The 24395-nt window shown below is 48.7% G+C and overlaps 8 protein-coding genes across 8 annotated transcripts; 2 read left to right on the top strand and 6 right to left on the bottom strand.

Moving 5' to 3' along the window:
- The first annotated feature begins 1084 nt into the window (after window positions 1–1084).
- On the top strand, window positions 1085–4092 carry EDB91DRAFT_1117264 (cytochrome P450). The gene is made up of 13 exons (XM_041318014.1): window positions 1085–1666; window positions 1718–1853; window positions 1906–2094; window positions 2147–2298; window positions 2351–2466; window positions 2521–2638; window positions 2698–2711; window positions 2768–2957; window positions 3013–3069; window positions 3117–3141; window positions 3202–3329; window positions 3384–3522; window positions 3570–4092. Exons 1-13 carry the CDS (start codon window positions 1456–1458, stop codon window positions 3646–3648), a joined length of 1554 nt encoding a protein of 517 aa, XP_041180259.1. The 5' UTR covers window positions 1085–1455; the 3' UTR covers window positions 3649–4092.
- On the bottom strand, window positions 3978–5433 carry EDB91DRAFT_1245684 (uncharacterized protein; the record flags this gene model as incomplete). Its single annotated transcript, XM_041322581.1, has 2 exons — window positions 3978–4114; window positions 4182–5433. The coding sequence occupies 2 exons, from the start codon at window positions 5431–5433 to the stop codon at window positions 3978–3980; spliced, it is 1389 nt and encodes a 462-aa protein (XP_041180258.1).
- A 2171-nt stretch (window positions 5434–7604) lies between these two features.
- EDB91DRAFT_76899 (uncharacterized protein) lies at window positions 7605–8568 on the bottom strand. Its single transcript, XM_041328340.1, has 5 exons — window positions 8273–8568; window positions 8015–8210; window positions 7849–7917; window positions 7693–7779; window positions 7605–7634 (listed from the first exon to the last, which is right to left on the bottom strand). The coding sequence occupies exons 1-4, from the start codon at window positions 8424–8426 to the stop codon at window positions 7707–7709; spliced, it is 492 nt and encodes a 163-aa protein (XP_041180257.1). The 5' UTR covers window positions 8427–8568; the 3' UTR covers window positions 7605–7634; window positions 7693–7706.
- Window positions 8569–11030: 2462 nt separating this feature from the next.
- Window positions 11031–15569, bottom strand: EDB91DRAFT_1345292 (uncharacterized protein; the record flags this gene model as incomplete). Its single annotated transcript, XM_041325842.1, has 9 exons — window positions 11031–13116; window positions 13165–13309; window positions 13362–13558; window positions 13613–13702; window positions 13836–13983; window positions 14045–14152; window positions 14204–14359; window positions 14419–14598; window positions 14667–15569. 9 exons carry the CDS (start codon window positions 15567–15569, stop codon window positions 11453–11455), a joined length of 3591 nt encoding a protein of 1196 aa, XP_041180256.1. The 3' UTR covers window positions 11031–11452.
- Window positions 15570–17838: 2269 nt separating this feature from the next.
- EDB91DRAFT_1117220 (ribonuclease H-like domain-containing protein) lies at window positions 17839–19204 on the bottom strand. The gene is made up of 6 exons (XM_041318013.1): window positions 18896–19204; window positions 18746–18839; window positions 18578–18698; window positions 18264–18525; window positions 18087–18210; window positions 17839–18031 (listed from the first exon to the last, which is right to left on the bottom strand). The coding sequence occupies exons 1-6, from the start codon at window positions 19110–19112 to the stop codon at window positions 17917–17919; spliced, it is 933 nt and encodes a 310-aa protein (XP_041180255.1). The 5' UTR covers window positions 19113–19204; the 3' UTR covers window positions 17839–17916.
- Window positions 19205–19320: 116 nt separating this feature from the next.
- On the bottom strand, window positions 19321–20260 carry EDB91DRAFT_76660 (uncharacterized protein). Its single transcript, XM_041328332.1, has 6 exons — window positions 20240–20260; window positions 19992–20163; window positions 19879–19941; window positions 19754–19827; window positions 19611–19696; window positions 19321–19556 (listed from the first exon to the last, which is right to left on the bottom strand). Exons 2-6 carry the CDS (start codon window positions 20034–20036, stop codon window positions 19510–19512), a joined length of 315 nt encoding a protein of 104 aa, XP_041180254.1. The 5' UTR covers window positions 20037–20163; window positions 20240–20260; the 3' UTR covers window positions 19321–19509.
- A 971-nt stretch (window positions 20261–21231) lies between these two features.
- On the top strand, window positions 21232–22183 carry EDB91DRAFT_76708 (uncharacterized protein). Its single transcript, XM_041328336.1, has 4 exons — window positions 21232–21486; window positions 21538–21617; window positions 21667–22111; window positions 22171–22183. The coding sequence occupies exons 1-3, from the start codon at window positions 21313–21315 to the stop codon at window positions 22085–22087; spliced, it is 675 nt and encodes a 224-aa protein (XP_041180253.1). The 5' UTR covers window positions 21232–21312; the 3' UTR covers window positions 22088–22111; window positions 22171–22183.
- A 37-nt stretch (window positions 22184–22220) lies between these two features.
- Window positions 22221–23812, bottom strand: EDB91DRAFT_1264992 (uncharacterized protein; the record flags this gene model as incomplete). The annotated part of the gene is made up of 3 exons (XM_041324486.1): window positions 23309–23812; window positions 22589–22953; window positions 22221–22563 (listed from the first exon to the last, which is right to left on the bottom strand). Exons 1-3 carry the CDS (start codon window positions 23447–23449, stop codon window positions 22221–22223), a joined length of 849 nt encoding a protein of 282 aa, XP_041180252.1. The 5' UTR covers window positions 23450–23812.
- Window positions 23813–24395: the final 583 nt, after the last annotated feature.

Genomic DNA, 24395 nt, shown 5'->3' with positions numbered 1-24395 from the left:
ACTTGTGACTTTGCGCTGCTTCATTAGTCATTGGCATGGGTTTTGCGTGGAAAAAGCTTTCTCAATTTGGTCTATACTGTGCCTAAATAGGAAATGGATCACTCACCCTTGATTTCTGATTTCCAGCACTACTTCAGACTATCTTATCTGCGTAGAACGATAGAAAATGATCCTGACTATCATAATATCAAATTTTTGTAATTTTAGAGAAGTGTTGTGTATGTCCATGAATATTTTGCTAGAGGGTCTCAATACCAGTATAGTGGGTCAGTCAATGCTAGCAAACCCACCCCACAAGCTCATGCAATTATTCTTGGTGGAGATCTTGTCAGACAGGATTCGAATTGATTCAGGTATATAGTTTTTTGTGAAGGAGGAGGCGAGGGCATAGTAGAGTGCTTAGGATACGTGGAAATCATACTTTTAGGCGTGACTTTGAGCACTTATTTCATGCCAACCTTGAGAAGTTCTTGACAGTTCAGCTCAAAATTTTGGGACAGTGACCTTTCGACTACGCTCTATGCGATGGCGAAAACAGCAAGTTAATAGCTACTGTGGTTTGCGAGAAAAACGCCGGGTGACCCACTACTGGGTGTGACCCGTAGCTTACTCAGCCACAATAAGTTATGTACGTTTTTGTTTTTTAGTTCACGTGATCTAGAGGTTGGTAGACCACTAACCGTACGGCGTAGAGACAACACGTTGCAAGCTCTTTCAAGGGTGCACAATCCAATAGTCCACGATACGGTATCCGATGACCCTCAAGCATAGCAAGGTTCCTGCCCACACGGCGATTTCCGAGTACTGAAGAATTTCAATCTTGGTGTTGCTCCTGGAGAGCTCTGGAGAGTCGTTCCTTCTAATGAAGTGTTCCTGGCGGTTTTCTGTCATATCGATTTCATTTTGTTACATGTGTCAATCGCATAACAACCAGGGTCCATAAGTCTGGGGTTACGGACTCAGTACTGTAGTAGAGGCGTACATCCTTACTGTCTATGACTGAAACGAGTTTCGTGTGCTAGATCGATTTTATATATACTCGCGAATCCTGGACCAGGTTCTGTCGGCCGATCTCCCGCGTTTTGTCCTACAGTGTATACGAACCCCGCTGAGATGTGACGGCATGCATATCCCCGCCGAAATTCGACCCGTCATGAGTGCAGCTGTTAGAGGGTACGAAAGTCGGAACTTTCATGATCCTGGTTCTAAATTCCATGCCAATTTGAAACAATCATATCCAAGCACAACCCAAGTAATTTCCTTGTACCTGCTATAGCCTGCTATGGGTTCGGTTGTAACATAATCATCTTCTGAAGCCTCCGTAATAACAACAGCCGAGCTCCCACAAGGCTCCCAAGGCACAATATCCTTGAAGCCCGAGTTCTTTTAAGTTTACCTCTTCATTCTTTTACCTTTTCTTCATTCGTTCCCTTTTTCCCCTTTTCTCCAGGCTTCATGTCTGTATCGCTGGACTACCGTATTCCAGCTCTTGCTGTCATATCTGTGATAGCATATAACCTCGTCAGCTCGTGGTCAAGTAAGAAGAGAAACCCACAAGGGCTTCCCCTCCCTCCAGGTCCAAAGCCACTGCCATTAGTGGGTAATGTCCTTGGTCTCAAGATTGATGAGCCATGGGTCACATACACCCAATGGGGTGCTACGTACGGTAAGACATTGGTCATGGTCTTGCATACTAATCCTCATCACCCATTTAAAGGCGGTTTGGTGTACTCTCGTTTGCTTAACCAAGAAATCATTGTGATTAACACTGAGAAAGTCGCGAGGGACCTGTTAGAGAGGCGCTCCAACAACTACTCTGACAGACCTGGTATAATGCGCCTGACCAACGACTTGTATGTTTAAAATCCCACATCTAATTTTCAGCCTTATCGAATCACGAGTCAGTTTCGGGTGGTCGTTCAATTCAGTTATGGTCGGGTATGGTGATCGTTGGAGGCTCCACCGACGATTGTTCCACCAAGCATTCCGCCCAGAAGCATCTTTTGCGTATCAGCCAATGCAGCTTCGCAAGGCGCGAGAGCTGTTGACCAACTTGTTCGAAGACCCAGTAAACTGGAGGGCGCATGTACAAACGTAGGAATGCTGATCCGGTCACTATTGTTTCGATGCTGATTTCCCAGATTAGGCACTCAGCCTCGATTATTATGTCTGTCGTGTACGGTTACGAAACTGCCCCGAGGGATGATCCTATCATCTCTACTGTTGAAAGAGCTGTCAAATTAGCGGTGTCTTCTATCACACCCGAGGTTGCTGCCTTCCTTGGTGCATTCCCATTTCGTGAGCTCCTTTGCTCTTTGTTGCGATCATTCGATATCTCATAGTTATCCAGTGCAGCACATTCCGCCTTGGTTCCCTGGAGCTTCATTCAAGCGGACAGCAGTCTTGTCCACCAGGTATGCTGAGGACATGATTGAAGCGCCATTTCTCTACGTTGAGAAGAACATGGTGGGTCCAAACATCTCTTACCTCTAATCGTTTATCTCGTCTTATATGAATTAGGCGTCAGGTTCGGCATCCCCATCTATGGTCGCTGACTCTTTGAGAAGAGCCGAGGATGAGAACGTGTCCGAGACGTATGTAAAGGCCATCAAAGAGTCTGCCGTAACTGCCTTTGCGGGTATGTTGATGCCCTCAATTTTTCTGTGCCAATCTCTCATACTATTGTTTCCTCCTCAGCTGCTTCGGAGACAGTAAGTCATGCCGTAGTCGTCGCTTACGAGGATGTCGTTAACAGGTTTCCTCTCAGACCGCCTCGACTATGTTTATTTTCGTCCTGGCGATGCTCCAAAACCCGGAGGTACAAGCCCGCGCGCAGGCCGAAATCGATTCTGTGGTCGGTTCGGTCAGGCTGCCGAATTTCGAGGACAGACCATCAATGCCATATGTTGAAGCTGTTCTCCGCGAAGTTCTCCGGTGGCACCCCGCTGTACCATTAAGTTCGTATCGTAGAAAACTATGTCGTCAGTGCCGGACTAAACATGAATGGCACAGGCGTTCCCCATGCTGCCACTAATAGTGACATCTATAATGGATATTTCATCCCACAAGGTGCGACACGTTTTAATAACTTTCGCTTCTCGATTGACACGCGGCAGGCGCTACGATTATAACCAACACATGGTGAGCATTTACAAAGCGATTAACCTTTGTCACGTTCTTGCCACTGATCAGTTACCAAAGGGCAATCACACGCAACGAAGCCAAGTACCCCAACCCAGAAGAATTTAAGCCTGAGCGCTTCTTCGGTGCCGACGGCGAGTTGAACGACGACACCATGAGCTATGCCTTTGGTGCGGGTCGCCGAATCTGTCAGTCTCTCGCAAAAATCTATCATGCTTCCTTGTAATCCTAACATCTCAAAGGCGTCGGGCGATATATCGCGGATGCATCTGTCTGGTCTGCGATGGTTTCGGTCCTCGCTCTCTTTGATATCAAGAAATGCAAAGACGAGCAAGGCAACGATATCAATGTAAATCCGAAATTTACTGCGGGCGTTACTTCGTAAGGTTCTTTTTTCGTGTGGATTTTTTATTCTGATACCTTCTTAGCCACCCTTTGCCCTTCCCTTGTCACATTGTCCCCCGAAGCAAAGGATTTAGCCCAGAAAAGCTGGCTGAGATGTTCTAAGGTTCGGTCGTCACGATATCTGGTTATGTTTGTCATCTTGCAGGCTTCTCTCTTTCTTGGACGTCCTCCATATCAAGATATGTTTTCGTATTTTACTTTACAAACACAGTCGCTCTTTGTTATACGTGTCCTGCTATTCATCTCTCGCTATCCGTTCCAACCGCACTCGTTTATTTCTACTCTCTTGGGACGTTCTCCCCTCAGTCTCTCAATCGAAGACTGTTATCCATCAGTATTTACCCACCCACCCACTTCCCTTCCTGACTATAGCTTCCCAAAGTTTCTCCCGTCTCGCTATCGTCTATGCTATTGTTGTAGTATTTGGTTTCTCAATCGAAGATTGAGCGTTTTCCCGTCTCTAGTCTGAGCCTATCTCCTCCATAGCTTTCCAACCCCATAAATTTCAATGCTAACGATATCTGACGTCCGCTCGTCACGAGGATACATTCATGAAGCACAAACACGTCTTGGAAATGATCATACAAACACCACTTCGCAATCAACTACATAGTATCAAGCCATGATGACCTTACCCTCACCAGCGGTGGTGCGACTGATAGAACTAGAGATGTCGGGACAGGATACGCTATCTGGAACGAAGCTCTTCTTAGGCAATCCTATAGGCCAGACAGGGACTCGTGGGACGGAGCCAGGGTGAACCCCACCGATTTCAGCAGCAGAGAAATCGCAAGGACTGGAGTTGCATGAAGCCGAAAGCGACCTTGCGTGCGACGTGACACAAGAAGAGGAAGACGTGTGTCCAGCCAGACTTGCAGTGAAGAGACCTGACGGCGACCAATCTGAAACGGAGGAGATCGGTGACGCAGGGGGTGTGGACGAAGCGAGTTTCTTGAAGTTGCGTCCTCCATGTCCCGGGATACGCGTGCCGTGGCTGGGACGAAGCGTGAAGACCTCTCGAATGACGGGATCGTAGACTACGGTCGAGATCTTGGCTGCGAACCTCGGTTTCTCCTGCCGCTTGGTTTCATGGGCAAGATCACTGGTGGAATAGCATTCCACGTTGACGTGCGGGGAGCTGGCATAGACGGAGAAGTCGAATAGATCGGCTGCAGATGCGATGGAGGGGACACCGTGGAAGTATGGAGCAAAGTACATGCTGCCTCGGTCGCCGAATGGAGAAGCGAACCGGTTCTCTCCTGCACCCTGCGAATAAGAGCAGTTTGGGCGGGTAGGCGAGAAAGATTGTTTTCCTTGAGGAGAGCTGGTCCATACTTTGAGGGAAGCGGATGACAGGGACGTTGACAGATCTGTATCATAGGGACTCGGAAGTGAGTTCTTGCCGGAGTGAATCTGTGTGTCAAAGACTGGCGGCCAAGAGCTGCGGGACACAGATTCATGGGAATGCTTCGGGAGTGCGTAGGACGAGGGAGGAGAAAATGAAGGCATAGGCAACTGCGAACGAACGGATAGGGGATGAGACAGTCGCGGAGATCCCCGGAGATTGACGACGTTACAACGACCAAGCTCTGGGTCGCTGGAGTTTGTAGACGATGGGATCTCTTGGTCAGTAATCCTGCATCTGGCGTCTTCAAGCCGCCGGAGGACGACATTCTGCGGCAGCACGAAAGGCTTCAACCGGTTCGGCTTCTGGGATGAGACAAGTTGAACGAAAGTAGAGAAGCTCTGGCCTTCGGTTCTTGGTGTATCGGTCTCAGCCGCTCGCTTTCCACGAGAAAAGAGGCTGAAGAACGAGTGAAACAGTCCTGTAATGAATGTCAAGGATTTGTGAATGAAGAGGACAAATATGTGCGGAATGGAAGACATATTCGCGAGCGCTGACGAGTAAGGACAGTGGCGGACTTGTTCACGAAGGACTTGGTGGTTAGGTCGCAAAGGGTGCAGCAGCTAGTACTTACTGTCACCGGCATATAAGTACTATTGCAGTACGGCGGCTGACATGTCGGGGAGTGTCAGCCTCCCATGCATTTCGTAGGCGGGCGAAGTTGGCTGGATTCAGAGACCACCGTGACTGCGTTCTAGGTCATTCAATAATAACAATAACAAGAGAAAGACCAATGCTTGGATAAGTTCCCTGCGCCACCTACTTAGTAAAGTTGTTGACCTTCTTCTCCTTTCGACTTCAGTATATAAACGCAGTGACTAGTAAGCACACATTAAGCATTGATGTGACTGTGTGACGAAGGCCCAGGCGTAGGCTCGTGACCAGCCTCTACTAGAATGACTTAATCATAGACACCAAATAGGACACCTGCCTTCATCTTCTGCTACACGCCATCAGATCTACGAGTCACATCTACCCGACAACATCAACTACGCCGCCTCATTTAGATCGTCTGTACATACCGATAGCTTTGAATAGGACGACCTCGTTCGCTTTCCCATATCTGTAAGTTCAAATAAGTATGTTTACCTCGGGTATGTATCTGGAGGGAATGCTGCATGAGCAAGGAAAGTATTCAGGTTCAATGTGATGTTATGTAACATTCTAAATTGCCTCTGCTTTTTCGTAGTAAACGAATTTGGGTCTGTGCGAATGAACTCGAACTCGATGTTGCATTCACCGATGCATTCACCCTCTCTATCGTGAAGGACGACCAAAATCCCAAGTTGCGGCACCGTGACAGTCTTACGAGTGATCGCGCGTCGTCCCCAAAACGCGTCTCGACTCTCGACTCTCTCGTCTTTCTAACTTGAATTCTACAGGGTTCGCGTTCATTCACTGTATGCTACCGCAAAATGGTTCCGCAGTGACGGCCGACAAATTGCGCTACTGATAAAAACCGGTGTGTGTGCAGTGCACACTGCAGTCAAATACTCTCCACGAGGCGACGACTCGGAGTTCGCGAGCGGCGGCTCAGATGAGATAATCCACTTATGTTCAAAGGACAGCAAACTGCTCATCGAGATCAGGGGCGATTAGGTGACGTCGTTATGTCGGTCGATTGATGGGGAGGACCTCGTCGTTCTTCGAGGACCTACCAACGCCATCACATCCCTTCGGAAGTCATTCTCTCCTGATGTCAAGAAAGTCAACCATTCTTCTCGTAGAGAAAGGCATCTTCTCGGAGTATCGCAGGCAGAGAAGCGACAACACGGATGTCTCGATTGGTCAGGTGATTGTTCCCGTCATTCTATCCGATTTAACATATAGTGAATGGCTCCTAAAGAGAGTTATAATGGAGCTGTAGAAGAGTCTGGTCTGTATTTGTCTATTCCTTGACTACGCATACAGAACTGCATTTACCCTCGCCCGCCTCATAGTGATAACTAGAACCTAGCGATTTGGCAGAGGGAGGAAATGAACATTTGTGTTGACACCTGAGATCTGAGACCGAACGGACAGGGATCATAGTCTTGGGAATGTTCGTCAGATCGTGACCTTCAACATAGTTCTCCATCCCCGTTTTAACACGAATCATAGGCCCGTTTTCACGATAGAGAGAATGCATCCGTACGGACCTAAACTAATGGGTGATCCACTCATGATCACTAGACGAACGGTTGTGTCGTGTGCAATTCCGGAGACTAAGTCACGACGGATCTAAGGTCGCTACCGAATGTTTGCGCTTCAATTCAATCATCATGGAGTCCTCGAGCGTTCACGATAAATTCGCTGGCAGAGTCCCCTGGTGATCAGCCAACAATTTCTAGTCGATCAGCTTACTATTATTAGAAGAAACGGCCAGCTCCGACGTTCTTCTACAAGTATGGCGAAGGGAGAATCAGTCAAGAAGTCTTTGCGCGTCGTCACTTGCTAGTTGGCTTACGGCTTCGCTGATATGTCTGGACGCAGAAGATGATGAACCGGTATCGAGATGTAAAACTCCGCTCGTCCTTCATTATGGAGAGAGTGATCTAGCATCGAGTACAGATGAACTGGTAGTACATGAGTCCATCATATGTGGGATTAGCTTGACCGATTCGTGTTAGAGACTCGCCAAATACATATTTGTGTACTGTGTCGCCTGGCCATTGACGTTGCTCGCCTTTATTACGACGGGATACTGTATTGCATGCGGCACTTTGAGCGGTTATTTGTACCCAAGAAATAAGTTGACTCACCTGACACGGCAGCACTATTCCAAAGGTTTTATCGTCATCTCCAGCTTTGCGTGCAGGGTGCCGTGGCGGTCTACATATATGGTTTTGCTACAGGAAACACGGTCAGTTTGGCAAGGGAAGAGTCACGCCGAAGGGACCTTGAGGGAGAATACTTACTCATCCATCGGCCAATCACCCAACCCGCACCAAATACTACTGGTAGACTTGCCGGGGTATCTTCGCGTTCTGTGTATCAGCCAACAAGGGAAAAAGGGATAGTCCATACGCATAATAAAAACCGTCAGTAAGTCTGCTTCCGAACGAGTCGGATCAATAAACCTACCCGTTAGGTACAAGCGCGCACGATGAAGTCATTTCTAGCCTTGAAGGTGCCGGGGTCACGCAACCAGGCAACCTTCTGCGGGCCTCTATCACGAACACAGCGGCTGGATTGACTGGAAGGCTATGCTCAGAAAGACCATACTCAACGCGCCACATCCCCTCCGGCGCCACATAAAAGCGCAACACCCATATACGTCCTGCAGGAAATGGCACGTTCGTATCAGTGTGAGGACCAGGCTAAAAGACATGGGCCACGTACCCGCGGCAACAAATTCCACGGCCAATTCCTGTGTAATGCGTAGGCGGGTCTGGAACATCCTGAAGCGGAAAGAAGCCACGAATTGGTTGTTGCCAATCACGTCATACGAATCCACGGACGCATTATCATCGAAGGTTTGGGGTTTGATATGCATCGTGGAGGAGCAAAGGAGAAAGGGGTCGAGGCGAGTCGGTTCATTGGAGAAAATAGGGGCCTGCCAAGCATTAATATTCCGTCGTCACAGAGAGAGAAATGCGGAGGCAGCATCGTCATTGACGCTGCCTGTCAACGCGGATGACAAGCACCCGGTGTTCATGCGAAGCGATGTAAGAAACATGGACGCGAACCACGGCCGAAAACAGTGTCGAAAGGATCCTCAAGGGCTGAACACCCGATCGACATAGTCTGAAGCCATCAGAATACACAGATGGGGTGTTATCAGCCCACGGGGGTTAATGTCATTGCGATCATCGTAGTGTACCGGCTGTCCGGCCCAGGATTCCCGATGAATGTAGTGCATTGGGAAGCGCGGGTATCGTGAACGCTCGACGACTCGCAGTGCAAGCTCCAGATGAACGGAGTTCGGAGATTGACGGAGAGGATGATGTGGTGGCCTTTGGGGGAACCGTGGTGGGCGTGGTGGGTGAAATAGACCTAAGTGAGAGAGAGTTGAGTGTGGGTAAAGGAAGGAACAGGGAGAAACATGCCTGGCCCTAAGCGCTTCACCATGAAAACCAGACGATAGCTATGGTATCCAATGCATTTCCACGCTTGTCTTCAGTGCGCAAAGTCGATTCTGAAGCGAGCGCGTTGGAGATCGCGACTATTGATTGGGCGGAGTGTGCGTACATGAGCGGGGTGGAGTCATAGAGGAATGAGTAAGAGAATCTAGGGTTCGTGCGGCCCAGGACCTCTCCTGCAATAGCTAATTGCCAATCGCCCAGCGGCTTCAAGAGCACTAGCCACTCTCAGCAGAGTTGTCGGATCTTGGGATGACGGTCCGGTTAGTTTAGCTTTCCAAACAACTGTGTAACACCATCTTGGACGGGTGTTCCTACATAAGTAGGGAACCAAATGTTAATGGGGCGGCCTCGCAGCTTTTAAAGCACTGGATCAGTTGGAACTTCTCGAATCGATTCGAAAGCATAGATTCAATCCTTCAAATCCCAGGCTCTTATTATATCCCCTTTGACCCCGTCAAATGACAATGAAATTTGCTACTCCAGAGAAAAGAGTCACTTTGCAACATGCAGCATGAATGCCGATGTAGCGCGGACTTGGGAGGGCCAAGTCAGTCGTGAATGTCACGATGTGAATCAAGGGTGTAAGTGACCGAGAGTCAACGGCACAAACCTGATATGTGTTTGGAGCAGCCTGGCAATAATCAGCCATCCATTCCCTGGCGTATTTGAATTACGACACTTGCTTCCAGCCAAATTATAAGGTTATGGAAACCTATTTGTAAATCCAACCTCATAGTTAATGTATTCCAATGTCCTGATCTGATATTGTCACATCCCAAGTGTGTACTGCATGAACACATTCTAGTGTGATCAAGTTAAAGCTGTCGGTAATCTGAAAACAAAGCACCTTCTAGTCTCCCGTAGGCAGAGATCGTCCCATTGATCATCCCAAAAGATATCTCACTTACGCCAGAGTTCGACAATACCCCAATGGTAAGTTTAGCTCCAAGACTGCCCCAGTTCGCAGTCATATGGCCGGGATGAGGTGCTCGAGCTACTGGAGGTAGGCTCTCGTGTCCCCGCGAGGAGGAGAAGCATTTGGAAGTCGACATCAAACAACAAAATTTAGACTAGCCTTTGAGGACATGTTGTATTTCCGCCAACGTACGTGGTGCACAATACATCAGCGAATGCGAGACGTAATTCCCATGATATGCTCGAAGTAGTCCAACAGTAGGACGATAGGGCCGTATCGTCATCTCCAGCTTTGCATGTAGCGTGTTATCGCAGTCTACATTTATAGTATTGCTACAGCAACAAAGTCAGTTCAGGTCACAAAACACGTTGACGGATAGAAACACCACTACGAGCACATCCGGCGACACGAATAGAGCAGAGGAAGAGTCAAGGGAGAACTTACGCAAGTCCAAGATAGTATCAGGCAGAGAATCAACTTCGTGTGTCCCAAACCCTCTTCTGCAACAGTTAGTTGGTGATTCAATGGCCATTCTCAGCGGAGGTGTGGGGCAGCGTCGTCGGATCTTGGGATGGTCCGAGTGGTTTTTCACTACAACTGTGGCACATTCCTTTCAGTGCTTGGATTGAAGAAAGGAAAATATGGCTGATACGGATGTAGAAAATTGCATCACAACAGAGAGGTGAGTAGTAACGACGTGCTATGACCAAATACCGTGATGGTCACACCCCCGGGCGTTCTGTCGCCCACGCTGAGCAAGGAAAGCTGTTGGCCATTCGGGATGTCTGGTGTGCTCATGGTGTCCCCGAGCCCGCAACGAGCATGGCCTCGTAGAGACATGGAAGAGTTGCATCGTGTAATACTGTATTGTATGTACCACATACTAGGAAGTTATTTGGCAAAAGCTTTCAATCCAAACAACCCTTGCAATGGTATATTTCACACGGCTTATGTTTGAGCAGTGTTATAATTTTCAAAGTGTTTTACTCGACTGACATTTTGTCATCCCGTTCTGAACAAGGACTGTACAAGGATATCTTCTGCGTTGAACGTTGATCATTGATCCCGTTCGAACTGTTGAACTGAGTCACGCCTTCATGATCAATGTAAAGCGGCTCTAGTTGTACGGATTCGAACACTTAGTACACAAACAAAAACTCGAACGAAAACTTTAAAGACGACTCAAGAAATCTACTTGAGGTACCAGGGAGGTCATGAACATGGCTATTGGGGATGTGTAGCTGAATGTGGTGTCGGTTCGTGTACTACTGGTTGTAAGAGGCATAACCAAGAGGATCCGAGGCGTAAATTGATGATAGCGAAGGCGTCGGGTAAATGCGGGGTTGTGGGGGAGGATGAAAAGGCTTGGATGATGTACGACAGACAAGTATTACCTCGGCCGTGATGAAATGAATAGCTGCTTAGTCGAAGGAATCATAGACTATCTGCGTATGCATATGGATCGTCAAGGGAAAAACGAAACCCGTTCAGAGATCCCCGGTCTTGAAGAAAAAGATACAGTTACAATATTTCTACGATCCTGACTCCGCTCATGATGTTGGGAATAGAAGTCACGTCTTTGACTTGTGCGATAATACTATAATCTGATGCAATCCTCGTGTATTCTCCGTTAGGCTGTCGTGTTAGTAAAAATGCCCCGAACGGCTGCCCAAGGCGAACCATCAGTCGCAAGGCTCGCGAGTGAGATTCTGAATCATCCAGCTCTTCTTCTATAAGAGAACCGCCGGGTGAGTCGTCTAACGGAGACTCGGGCTCGGACCACTCTTCAAAGCTCTCCGCATCGTCTCCAAGGGCAGGCAGCTCTGCAAAATCAGGCAGCTCGAGGAGACGACTGTCCCATGGACGGACAAGTAAGAATGTCTGCCGAGTAGGCTTTGCCCGCGAGAACTGAACCAACGACTCTTTCGTGGTGATCAGCAGGTTGTCAAGCCCGTCTGCCTTCACTCCATACGTGAAGCGGGTCTCTTGGGCTGGGCCACTTTTCCGTCTGAGTTCCGTGACACGGAATGCGATGCAAGGCAGATGCAGTCTGCAGTTCGCGAAGCGAGGGGTGCTTGTATTGTCAAGCTGGTCATAAAGTTTTACAGCCAATTCCACAGCCACGGTGTTTTGCAGCGAAATGACCGCGGTCTGGATTTCGTCTTCAGACAAAGATGGGAGGGTGCATGGTGGAGTTGCGTATGAGGAAATGTTGGCTGGAAGACAACTGTTGAACGTGGATGGTTGTCCGACCCAGTCGAGGGCAGTGATGTCGCCCGACTGAGCCACGATCTCCTGCAGGAGCCGCCCGACCGCATTTTGCCTATTCTCGCCATAATTGATAGGAAGTCGGACACCGAAAATGCCAAACAATGAGTATGCAATATCTTCTGGCCTAGTGGTGACGCGCGCAGACACCCATTGGAGTATATCTCGGGCGTCTCTCATCCCGGGTTGGAAGGCAACGAGGGCGCGTGCTTCTATGCCCGTTGCACTCTCCAACTCGTGCATGATCTCGACAGATTCTTTGTGGTTGGGGGAGTGGTCGTTGAGATATGGTGTCCAATCCTGTTGGTAGAATCGAATGACTTTAGGAGCTAGGAATTCCGGGACGGTCCATCCTCGGGTATTCCAAGTGCTCTTTGCCAGCGCGCCAGACGTGGACGAAGGCGAAACATCAGACAGGTAGACAGTCGTGAGCGCTGAATGATGATACCAGGCAAACATGGAATCCAGTGATGTTTGGACCTCGATATTGTTCGTCTGGTCGATGCAACACGAATCCATCCACGCCCAGTGATACTCCGCCTTACGAGCAATTTCGCAGAGTGACTGCAACTTCGCGAGACCGCCGGCCGGGTTCAACTCGTATATGTCCTTGTCCTTGACGTCATGCAGCAATGGCTCCGTCCCTTCCCACCTATGCGATAGCATGGTGCACCGGAAGTATGTCGCCACCACTTCTGTCATGTGCTCCATTCCGAGGTTAGGGTGCTTCATCGTCGATACCAGAAGCTCCTTGTACTCTGTTCTTGTTTCGAAGGCGCCAATCTGCGCTTCTCGGTCACATAAGAGTCCGGTGGCGGTGTTAAGTAGACGCAGCGGGGTAAGATTGAGTTGAATGTGGACGACCTTTCGAATGGCACTTGCTGCTTCGGAGAGACTGACATACTGTTCGCGTAGCTCTGCGGAAAGAGTTGAGTGTCGTGATATACGGGTTACTTAGAGCTTACTTCGTATTTGCGTGTCGGTAGCACTCTCCAATTTCAAGATCATCATTTCCAAGGCCTCAATGGCTTCATCGTAGCGCTGGGCTGCGTGAAGCGCTGTATGCTTCAATTCGTATCCAACGTGAGACGAAGGATTAAGTTCAATGACCTATGTATCGCCCAAGTGAGCATTGGCTACAAAACGGCAGATGTCATCGAACCTTTTGCGCATCGAGAACGGCATCGTCCCATAGCATTTTTTGCGACTTTGCCCTACTACGGTTTGCAAAGATAATGTCGTTTGCAAAATCTAGGTCGATAATCACTGAATACAGCTCGATGGCCCTGTCATAGTCACTTGCAGCGAGCGCTGCGTCTCCGTTGGCAAGACAAAGTACTCTACACTCTTGCGTGAAAGCTGAGTGAAATACGGGTGAGGATTCTAGCTTGCGGGATATTCACAAAAACTTACCAGTGGACCAGTCGAAGCAGCTGGCCTTCGTAGGTTCGTCGCTCATATCCATCATGTATTGATGTGATTCGAGGGCTTCTCGGAGTCTCCCTGCCCGGAGGAGGGCATCAGCATCGGTTCTGGTTTGCAATTTGCCATAATCTCTCGAGGTCCAACCCGAATAGCTATAAAAGCACGCGATTAGGGCATGAAAAGCGGGTTCGGTTATATCACATCAACGTACCACCACCAAGTCCTTGTACACAAAATGAATGATCCGACCCTGACAAAAAAGCGCTGGACTGGAATAGCGGCAGTGAAGTGGTCTGCAGGCTTCGTCGTGCCGCGAGCCATTCAAGGCACTGGTTCCGAGCTGAACACGTAGGATAGGCCTGACGCCGATCAGAAATCAGTTTCAATGCATGAAACCTTGTACTCGATTAAGGTACTCACTTCCACGACACGATACGCGAGAGTATTGTCATCTGGGCAGGCTGCAGCCAGCTGTTGGACAAGCTGCATTGCCTCCTGATGTTGATCTGCACCAAATAGTGCGATGACCTGGAAATCCGCGATGAAATAGGGAGTATGCGAGAAAAAAAATCAACATACCTGAATCAAGAGAAGAAAATGGATGATTTTTGACTCTTCGTTCGTGAACATGAATGCGATGTTAAATGCTGTCCTCGCGTCTTGGACCTGCCCTTTTCCGCATAGGGCGATGCCCTTGGAGATATAACCTATCAAGGAGGGTTGAATGGCGACGGACTATATCACAAAAGAAGTTAGTGGTTCGAAGGGAACGATGATGAGTCGGTCTATTTCACCTTGGTGGCATCTTCAAGCGCGTGGTCGTAGTCGTGTTTTCGCGCCATGATGAATGAACGATTGGCAAACGAGGTGTAGTCGCATTCATCGGCGTTGATCTCCTGTGTGAATACCTCTTCAGCGGTAGACAAGTCCCCCGCGATGCATGCATCATGGGCGGTTGCATTGACAGAGAGGATCTGTGACATGAAGCATGCTCGGAATTGCATCATCAGAGTCAGGGACAGAGACATGCCTTTGAATTTACGTCCTTGGGTGCCTCCCACTGTGAGATCATGTTATCATAACCTCCGCTGAGGATGTGCATGCCGTTCATGGAGAAAGTGACGCAGTACGTTGCAGAGGAGTGTTGGAAGATGGCGATGGTTTGTCGATCTGAGAGACGCCAGAGACGAGCATGAGTGTCATCAGATGAGGAGGCGACGTGGGTGCCCGCAGGATGAATGGCAATGGCACGGACACAGTGAGTGTGGCCCTTCCAGGGATCACCGACCTGCGTCCAAGTAGATGTATCCCACTCCCGTATGGTAGGATCGTTTCTATCGCCCCCCGAGAGAAGGCGTTTGCCATCGGGCGTCCACGCGAGTGAAAATTGGTTTGATGTGTGATCCTTGAAGCGTTCCCGTGTGCTTGAATTATAAATTTCGATACCGTTGGATGTTGCGATGGCAAGATGTTTGCCGGACGGCGAATACCGAACACACCAGACGAAGCCACTACATTGGATTGGATTTCCTTGAGGCTGCCATGTTTTGGTGTTCCAAAGCTTCGTCATTTGGTCAAATGAACCAGTGGCTAGCACCGTACCATCGGGTGAAAAGTCCAAAGTGTAGATCGAAGTGGAGTGGGCTTTGATAGGTTGGTTGAGAGATTCCCCAGTTTCTCCGTGCCAGGCGATGATCTCTCCGTTCTCATCACCGCTTGCTATCATTTGCCCGTTTCGTGATACTGCCAATCCCCACACCCCGCTGCTATGCCCCTCCATCTTCTTCAACACTGCACCTGTCTTCACGTCCCACAGACGAAGCGTCTTGTCGGGCGAGCTCGTGATCATTCGTCGTTTATCGGGGAACACTGCTGCACCCCATATGAAGGATGTATGATCTTTAAATGTTCGAATGGGTGTGGTGCTTGGGATGAGTTGCGACATTTTACTAGAAGTTGATGATGATGTTGATGTCGAGGTAGACTTGGGTGGAGGGTTGTGGGTTTATTGCTGATGCAAAGGTGGTGTACCATGCGTTTGATGCTGTTTCACTGTATTAACCTGCCTCGTGTTTCCGTAGACGCTCAGGGCATGAGGGTTTGCCTCCATTAACTGCTGCAAAAATACTATTTATGTCTTCCTGGACGACATCGACATAACACGCGGTGCCTTCATACTTCGGTTCGATGTATCTCTCCACACCTTCCAAAATGCATCGTCTTGCATTCAATTGTGATAGTCCAGTCAGTACCTTCTCGACTTTCGAATAGGGCTGGCAGTGCTTATGCTTCATCAGTGTCGCGGGGGCCGTCTGCTCTGGATGACCGCATGAATAATACATCTTGTATGGGTTATTTTCCCTCGTTCTCGTCTTATGCGGAAAGGCTTCTGCTTCGCGATGCACCAAGTCAAAACCCAGATAAAAACGTCCAGACGATTTACGACGAGCTCCCATCACATACATCGACAACCACGAGGTTCTCTGGCTCCACTTTCTATCTCACGATTGATTAATTGCCTTTCGCTGGAGTTTGGAAATCAGTCAACACGTACGATCTCATAAACAACTCCAGATGTCGGGGACACACTATTCAGAGAATTTCAGACGGTCGCAAAGAGTATATTCCGAGGCTGGTGTTGGTATAGCATGTATTTACCGAGGCAAAATGATGATCTGGACGGGCCTAGGTCTTGTGAGACCGTTTGATAAGGACCCAATTACAGGTATCGCGATCGTGGGTCGAATTCGGCCACACCTCTGATTTATGCTGGATTATCATGATAAGCTAGGTCTACTTTGCCTCAGATTATCCTTGCTGTCTCCCTTGGAACGGGTTCTGATTAGTTTCTCATTCCCGCAGTGAATATTGACCTTGCTTTGCAAAGTGATATTCTGTTCCACGCCAAATCGCCAGCCTGACTCGAAGTAGACCTTCAATGAAGTTCACGGGTAATCAAGTTATAGTCGGACTGTACGAACTAAGTTCTCAAGATCTTAGGTGGCAATCTGCTGGCATTGCAGATACCATCTGTTCGAAAGGGGATTTCAGGTGGATAGGTTCTTCCTACATCGCTATAAAGAACAATATTCAGCATATAAAAGCAAGCCGTCTTCCTACTGTCCCTTCAGATTTATTTAATCCCATACCATATCCTCACAAACAATGCGTGTCTCCTTCGTCCTCGCCGTCGTTGCCGCTTTAACAGCATCAATATCTGCAGCATCAATACCTGCGAGTGACCCTGATACTGAAAAATGTCACAAATATTGCAACTTAGGTGACTGCTGCCCTGGGCAGAAATGCGTGCCGCAGGGCTACCTTCTGTGGGTGAGTATGAGTAGGTTTCGTCCTAGATTAACCATATGACTCACCGGCGTGGCAGGTTGTCTTAATATGTGTGACTGAGTGAGTGGCATGTCGCGACAGTGAACTACAGTGAGTCGTGTTTCTGCTTTCGCATCTGTGCATTATGGTTGATCGCACGACGCATGAGTTACTAGCAGCGAATTATAGGGTCCTCCCAGGCGTGAAAGAAGTGGATTCATATAGACTTATTTTGTATATTTGAGAGAGAATGGAGAGAAAATGACAACTCAATGAGACGTTGAGAACGTGACGTGACAACTTCGAAGTGTAATATGATAGGGGAGGGTAAGTTATTATCGAATGGGGAGTGAAAACGAATGCTGACATGTACTTCGTGTGGACGACTCGGACGGACAGGTCAGGAGAACTTGTTTGAACTTATGTTTTTTAAAGGGCGCTGGGTAGTGGCTTTGATGAGGATGTCAAGAATTGATTGACCACCCCTGAACACGATCTTCTTCATCTCTTCGTCAGAGGTTTGGAATTCACGAATGTGACTTCCTTCAAGGTAGTATAGTAGGATGCGTACTCGGGGTCCATGAAGGGAATAACGAAGCCGATGACCCTCAAGAAGGCGCAAGACCCTTGCAGCGGTGCAGTGATATCGAAGATGGAGCAAGACGGCGCGAGCCATCATCATTGCAATCTGTTGCACGATCCGGATGCCGGTATGCCGCGCCCGCCACAACTTTTACTGCTGGTCTGTTTCGTCCACTCCTTAAGAATTTGTGAACGTACGAACGGGTGAAGTTAGAGATAGATGGGCAGATGGCCGCACCAGAAACTCGAACGCCTGTCCAACAAATGTTGCTGGAGGGCGCAGTCATTTGAAGCAAGACACCGACACCGTAAGCCTCCGACTCGTTCTATTTGCTCCACAGCACCTGTAAGTATTGCAAGTTGGCAAATGTACGCAGCGCTTTTTATAGCATTCCAACGCTCTGGATACCAAGGTCCTTTGTGACAATGCACCGGTCTTTTTCCCTCCCCTTTCCGCCCTCAAATGCCTTCATTAATGACTCCTGCCCCTCGTCGATCCTGTAAAAAAGGACGGAGGATTGGGTATTGCTTGATGATATAAGATTATAATTACCATTTCACAGAATGCGCAGATTTCTCCAGCACGACTTTAACAGTTGTCCACGAAAATCGGACCAAGGATGGAAAACCGAAAGTAGGGTCGAGTGAGTTCTTTATCCAACTTTGAGTTTTTGGATCTGCGATTGCGTTCAGCAAGAAGACAGAATTTTGTGCAACTCAAGTAACTGACCTGATGGATAGCCACTCCCGAATTCTCTGTTCCACTCCTCTTTTCGAGCTTTCCTAACCGTACTGCCGTCTTCTTCGATTAGTTCTTCGAAGGTCCAACCATCCACACACGCATCCCTTGTCACCTTTGCTGCCACACTAGCTGCTCCCACGATCTTGAACTTTGAATCTGCTTTCGTTGTTACGGTGAAACCGATTCCCGGGAATTGGGAAGAAAGATAGGCTTCATAAGTAGTCGTGTTTCCCAGAGCATCCACATATACCTAATCAAAGGGTGATTTAGTATTCATTCGAAAACGCAGAGTTCATGCTAACCTCGGACAACTGGAGCCCACTCTGAAGAACTTCACGTATGAGCAATACAGTTGCATCCTGTGATTGTTTGTTGAGATTCGTCGGTGGAACTCTCAACATCCCAGCCGATATGGCTTGCGGACTAGTCACCATAAGAAGTCTCGCAAAAGATAGAAGATGTATGCATACCTGATGACTCGGACAGACCATCCGAGATTCTGAGGATCAGAATTAAGGACGCCCAACAATTGAGCTCGCTTTTCCGATGTGAGTGTTTTTGAGTCTGGTAGAAGACATGGCTCGCGTCATGATGCAATTGGGCGCTTGAGATATGCTCACCAGCAAAGCCAAGCTTCTCTAAGTCGGTCTTCCAAGATGCAGGACAATAGGCAACACCATAAACGAGTGGCCCAAGTACAGGGCCACGACCAGCCTCATCTACACCAAGGATGTATGGCCCTGCTGCTGTGGGCGTTGGAGAATGGTAAGTATACGAGTTTGTGAGAGGACTTGATGGTCCAGGTGCTGAGGGAATAACAGAACCAGAAGGGGACATGCTTTGCACTGTTTTGTACAAGTCTTGTAAGTATCTTAACCAAATATTAACTCCTTAGATGCTTCCACAAGTCGAAGGTCACAAGAAGAGCGTGTTTACGCGTTATTTCTACTTGTTGATCTTTCTTTGGCTAGTAGTCCCCCCAATATTTGCGCGTAACGCGCCATCCTTCATTCCGCATCTAGCAGGTACCGGTACGCTGTAGCCACTAAAAAGAAATCCTCATAGGAAGACTATTCACGATCGATATTCAGTCGCCGCCGTTTGGAAGCCCTCCCCCCCCATTAAGTTTCAAACCATCCATATAATTTACATTCTGATGTTCAGTCTACTAATGGTTATATTGTGCATCCTGCTACCAAAGTCTATTGTGCATGTTTGATTTACTACGACACAATCAGAAATCACCCTTCTCCTGGAGGGTGCTTTTGGCGCGTTCTTGTGCTACAAAAGTCGTGCTTCAGGGCATTGCATGCTGCAAAAGATTATGCAACGCACCTGAATGCTTGGCCTTTTGCTTGTCAACCTCGTCCATTCCCTTAGTCTCTGCAATGCGGTCAATGAAGCCACCGGTCAGCGCCGCTCTACAAAGGGTTGTTTATTTCAGAGAAGTTCGAAACCATTTACATAATAATACTCACAACATTTCGACGGCCTTCGCATGGTTTGCGGGTTTTCCGTTAGCCTGGACGTGCTTCTCGTACGCTTTAGCAGCCTAAGGTGTGATCGGTGATGATGTCATGTTTAACAAACGCAAAAGACAAACCTCGTATGCCGCGGCGGAGGCAATGAGCTCGTGGCTCAGCTTGGCGGTGTGTCCACCAGTCACCTACACATCGTTGAGACGAGCGGTCAACCTAATACACCACTTCAGCTTACCTGTGCATGTGCTTGAGCCTCTGGAGAGTCGTGCGTGAACCACATAGTGTTTGTATAAAATGGGGGAAGTTCAATATAAGATGGAATAGGGAGAGTTGATCAAGAGGTGACGCCTTTTATACTAGCAGCATTGGCGGTGAGGTTATTTCAATGCGATGATATCACCGTGACACTGGTGGAGTGTGCGCCCCTGAGTTTTTTGGCGCCACAAATTGCGGACACTGTCCCCGCAGGTGCGTTTAACTTACAAGCCTGTCCGGCTGTTGCAATTTCTTTGGCCATAGTAGTCAGTTCCGCCAGCCATGATCAGGCCTTCTTCGGACTGCCGCCCACCATTAGGATGGACAGACCCTACAGTGGCGGCACGAAAAAAAGTATCTTTCCTTCTTTCTTGACCACAATTTCAAATGTTCTGGGCTACTCCTCTCTCTTCCCGATCAATGAACCGCATCGACGAATCGGACAGCACTGAAAAGTAAAAACCGCACTCCAATCGGCAAAAATTATTATGCGCCGCAGCGTATCATAGATTGGAGAGGATAAATGGGAACAGCTATTTTGATAGCAAAAACTGTGCCGCAGCTCCTTGGAGTCCAAAGGCGTCATCGACCTACGTCACCAGTATGTGCCTGTCAGTCTCATTCCTAGGAGCCGGGAACATTACCCTACCTTTCCGATTAGTATGGGAGGGTTTTATCGGATCGAAACGTTCTGACACCTGTCAGATTCTTGCTCACGAGTATGACGCAATTATTATTGAACGCCTATCGCAGGAAGTTTTATCGCTCTCTGTAAGGGCGAAAACAACCTGCCTTAACTGAAAGCAGAATGCGCTAGTAAAGGTAAGAGTTGTCATACGAACTGTTTCTCTTAGAGTGAGGGAATGCTCCAAAAGATGTCATCATGCATATGAAAGGCACGATGTGCACCTGTATGATGTGGGTGTGCTCGTTGTATGACGGAGACTCTATTGATAGAGATACGAGTCCGTCTTTTCTTCAAGCCGGGACTAGCGCTTCCAATTGAGGTTCAATTGGCGACCCCGTCCATCGACGGATAAGAAATATGAGAGCTGAACACAAAGTGAGCGAATACGAAATGATGCTACAAAAGTACCATCGTGGGTGGTAGGAAAGCCGTTTGAAACAAATTGTTGCCAGCAGAGTTTAGATACTTCTCAAGAATATGTTGAAGACCTCGTGGTAGTGAAGCAATGCGATTTAATGCTTGTCCAATCCGACTTGGACGTCGATGAGGCCCGGCATTTTCCGGACAATAGTCAGCGTTCGAATTCCTCACGCTTGCCATACCCGCTAATGCCATGGCACCTGGAAAGCCAGCCAAAGCTATCAGAATCAAGGTTCCGCGCCATGGTGCTCAAAGGATAGGCGCGAAATTCTCCGCGCATGTCGAAGCGCTGGCTAGGAAAGAGAAAACGCGCGTTGCCACTCACCAGCCCAACTATGACTCGAATAATGGGTTAGCTCAGGCTATTGTGAGTGCCATGTTACTTACACCAGGACTCTAACATTAGGAGGGCATTCAGGAGTCTGCATCGGACTGGAATTCATTGCTTATTACAGCTCGTGCTGAACGTGGACCACAGTGGGATGTTGGAACTCAACAGTGCGTCGTCTAGCTATGTCGTATTCAGAGGGAATTGAAAACTGTTCAGGTTTCTTGTGGACCAAGGGTCTGATCTCTACTATGACTCATCTCCACTGATGGAGTACCAGAAACGACAACGCGAGGAGGAACATGCCGCCGCTCGAACCTCAATGCAGCCTCCCGAATTTCGTGCACATGATCCTTCTCGTATCACTCGAAATCACTCGAACTCCTCAAATCATAACTATCCATATGTATCACAGAGCATGCCTCAAGTGACTCCACGTCATCCTAATCTTGGGGGATACTCGAACGTTCCATTTAACGGTATTTCACCCGGTCACTTCTACGGCACTGGAGTGGATGGGGCTTCCCCTGCGAGGATGGGTATGAGAGACAGCATGGGTGCCAGCATGTCCCCAGATGTGAGGAGGAGGTCAGCAAGAGGCATACCAGATGATGGATTCATTCAGCTGCATGGACCATGATCGCACGAAACCATTGATTCCCGCGTATGTTATTCAGTGCTATGTATATCATCCTTGTTCCTGCTGAAGTTACTACTTCCTAGTTCTACATTTCGTCTATTGCACCACTCGGCGTAAATTGACTACCCATGCATTATTTCACTCGAGCCATTTGTGTTGTCACAATTTCTCTTGCTCCGCCCTCCCAGTCTTCCCACGAAATAGCCAAAATCGCAGTGTCTCTTCTAGGCCCTTCCAGCAGATCGTTTTTCCTAGGTGTCTTTCCGAGTGTCTTCCCGACAGGCAACACCCTCACCCATATCATAGTCCCTTCGTGTTTGAGCCCCATGCGAGCAGCAAGTCTCAGGGATGCGTCATTGTCCGGATGCGCGTACCAATGTACTCTTCTTAACCCCAACCCGGATTCCGACTGGGATGGGCATGGCATGGAAAAGCAGTACTTGAGGAGTGCTCCCACTGCATGCGTTGCGATGTGTCTGCTGAAATGCGAGCAGAATACACAACACCCCAATCTCCACTGACAGGTTCGTCGGTGAATAATCCAGGAGTGCAATTGTCCCTGCGAGCTTTCCTCCCCACTCCGGATTTTCCGGGTCTGTGGTGGTCCTGTCGATGATCGCAAAGAGGATGGAGTACGGGTTCTGGCGCACGAAACCGTCCATGAACAGCAGATATGATCCAGGTTCTTCCATTCCTGGAAAGGGATAATAACGGTAGAAGTGTGTAGGGTCTGATATGGCTGCATGGTATTTTTCAGCGTGAATGGATGGGATGAATGGTGTTAGCCTCAGACGCAGGGTCTCCAGCTGAGTGGAGTCGAGCGGAAAGGCGACGTTGATGTCGTAGGGGACGGGACCGTAAAGCTTCTAAGCAGGCTTCGCGGGAGGGGGGGGGGTTCATAGGCATTGGCATACGCCATGTGAAAAAGATGGGGAATTCGAAAACACCTCGGGTCATGATGAATCGAATCCCGAGTCATAATATCACTTCCCCGGTCCGCTGTTCCGTCTTGCCCGGGCGCCAGATCGTAGCGGGGCTTGGGGTGAACGACATGAAAGCATTAAGTACTCATGCTTTAATTCACAAAGTACACCCAATTCTGAGTCTGACGAATCTGCCACCCCTTTTTTCTCTGGATATCAAGGTGTTGATTGCGACTTGACCCAAGTCCAGACAATTGGATTTGTATCAAACCTAAGATCCCCCAGTGATCTTCCATACCTCCATACCACCCTCGCCTCCGATGCCCGCTACATCCCCTACCCCGGTCCACCGCGAAGATCTCCATCCCATTCCACACCCTGAAGCTGGCCACAGTGCCTTCTGTGCTCCGCAGGTCCCACAGCCGTGCAGCGCCGTCATAAGCACCAGTTACTACCTGCTACTTGCCACTTTCAAATGGATGCAGCGAGGTTTCCATCAGCGAAATCGAGAAACGGTCGTTCGGGGACGTTCTGGTGGGTGAAGTATTCGGGTGGGTTCACACAGCGTAAATACAGGGCTTACAATCGGATCAATACGCACACCGCTCCCGACATCCCGGGTTCGCACCGTCGAGTCGAAACGGCAGCTGCATGCCTTACCTTTGGCAGGGTCTCCGTCAGCAAACAGTGCCTTTGATACGCGTGCAGTGTGCGATTTTAGCACTGCCATTGGTGCTTTCCTGTTTTGTATTTGCAGGGGCTGTCTTATGCCTGCTTTTGTTATTGCCTGTGGTTACTTGGTGGTCATCGGGAATTGAGGTGTCCCAAGATACCGACGAAGCCGTCCCACGAAGAGGTGCGGGAGTGCGAACTAGATATGGAGGATAGAGGGCTGATGTGTAGATCTATGGAAACGACAGTGGGAGATATAAGACACGCGGTGAGGTCATATTCTAGAATTCTGCTGTGAAGACGCGACGCAGACAAAAGTTATGAGTGCTTGATGCATGGAGGTGTCGAGGTCGGGATTTTGGAAATAGTCGAAGAAACGTAGGTGGCCGTCGTATGATGCTGTTACAGAGTGACAATATGTATAATCAGTTGAGCAGATGGACCGCAAAGTGTACACTAGCGGAACGTACTGCCTCGGTTATTCCACATGCTACTGAGGACATCCAATCTCAGACATAAGAGAGCTCTCGAAATACTCGATCTCCATTGACCAACTCACGTATCTTCCTGTTGTGATGTCATGATCAGTCTGTTTCTCAAACATCTTGGTCACTTCACTCGCTCTCCGACACCCCCTAAATATCTCGCCATGGACAAGGAAGTAATAGGTTTGGGGAGGTCCTTTGATGATGAGATGGGAGGGCTGGTAGAAT

Source organism: Suillus paluster (genome assembly GCF_016628075.1).
Source record: "Suillus paluster strain FC165 chromosome Unknown EDB91scaffold_11, whole genome shotgun sequence".
In the NCBI taxonomy this organism is placed as follows: Eukaryota; Fungi; Basidiomycota; class Agaricomycetes; order Boletales; family Suillaceae; genus Suillus; species Suillus paluster.
Note: the sequence above shows the minus strand (reverse complement) of the source record. Positions and strands in the feature narration are given on the sequence as shown.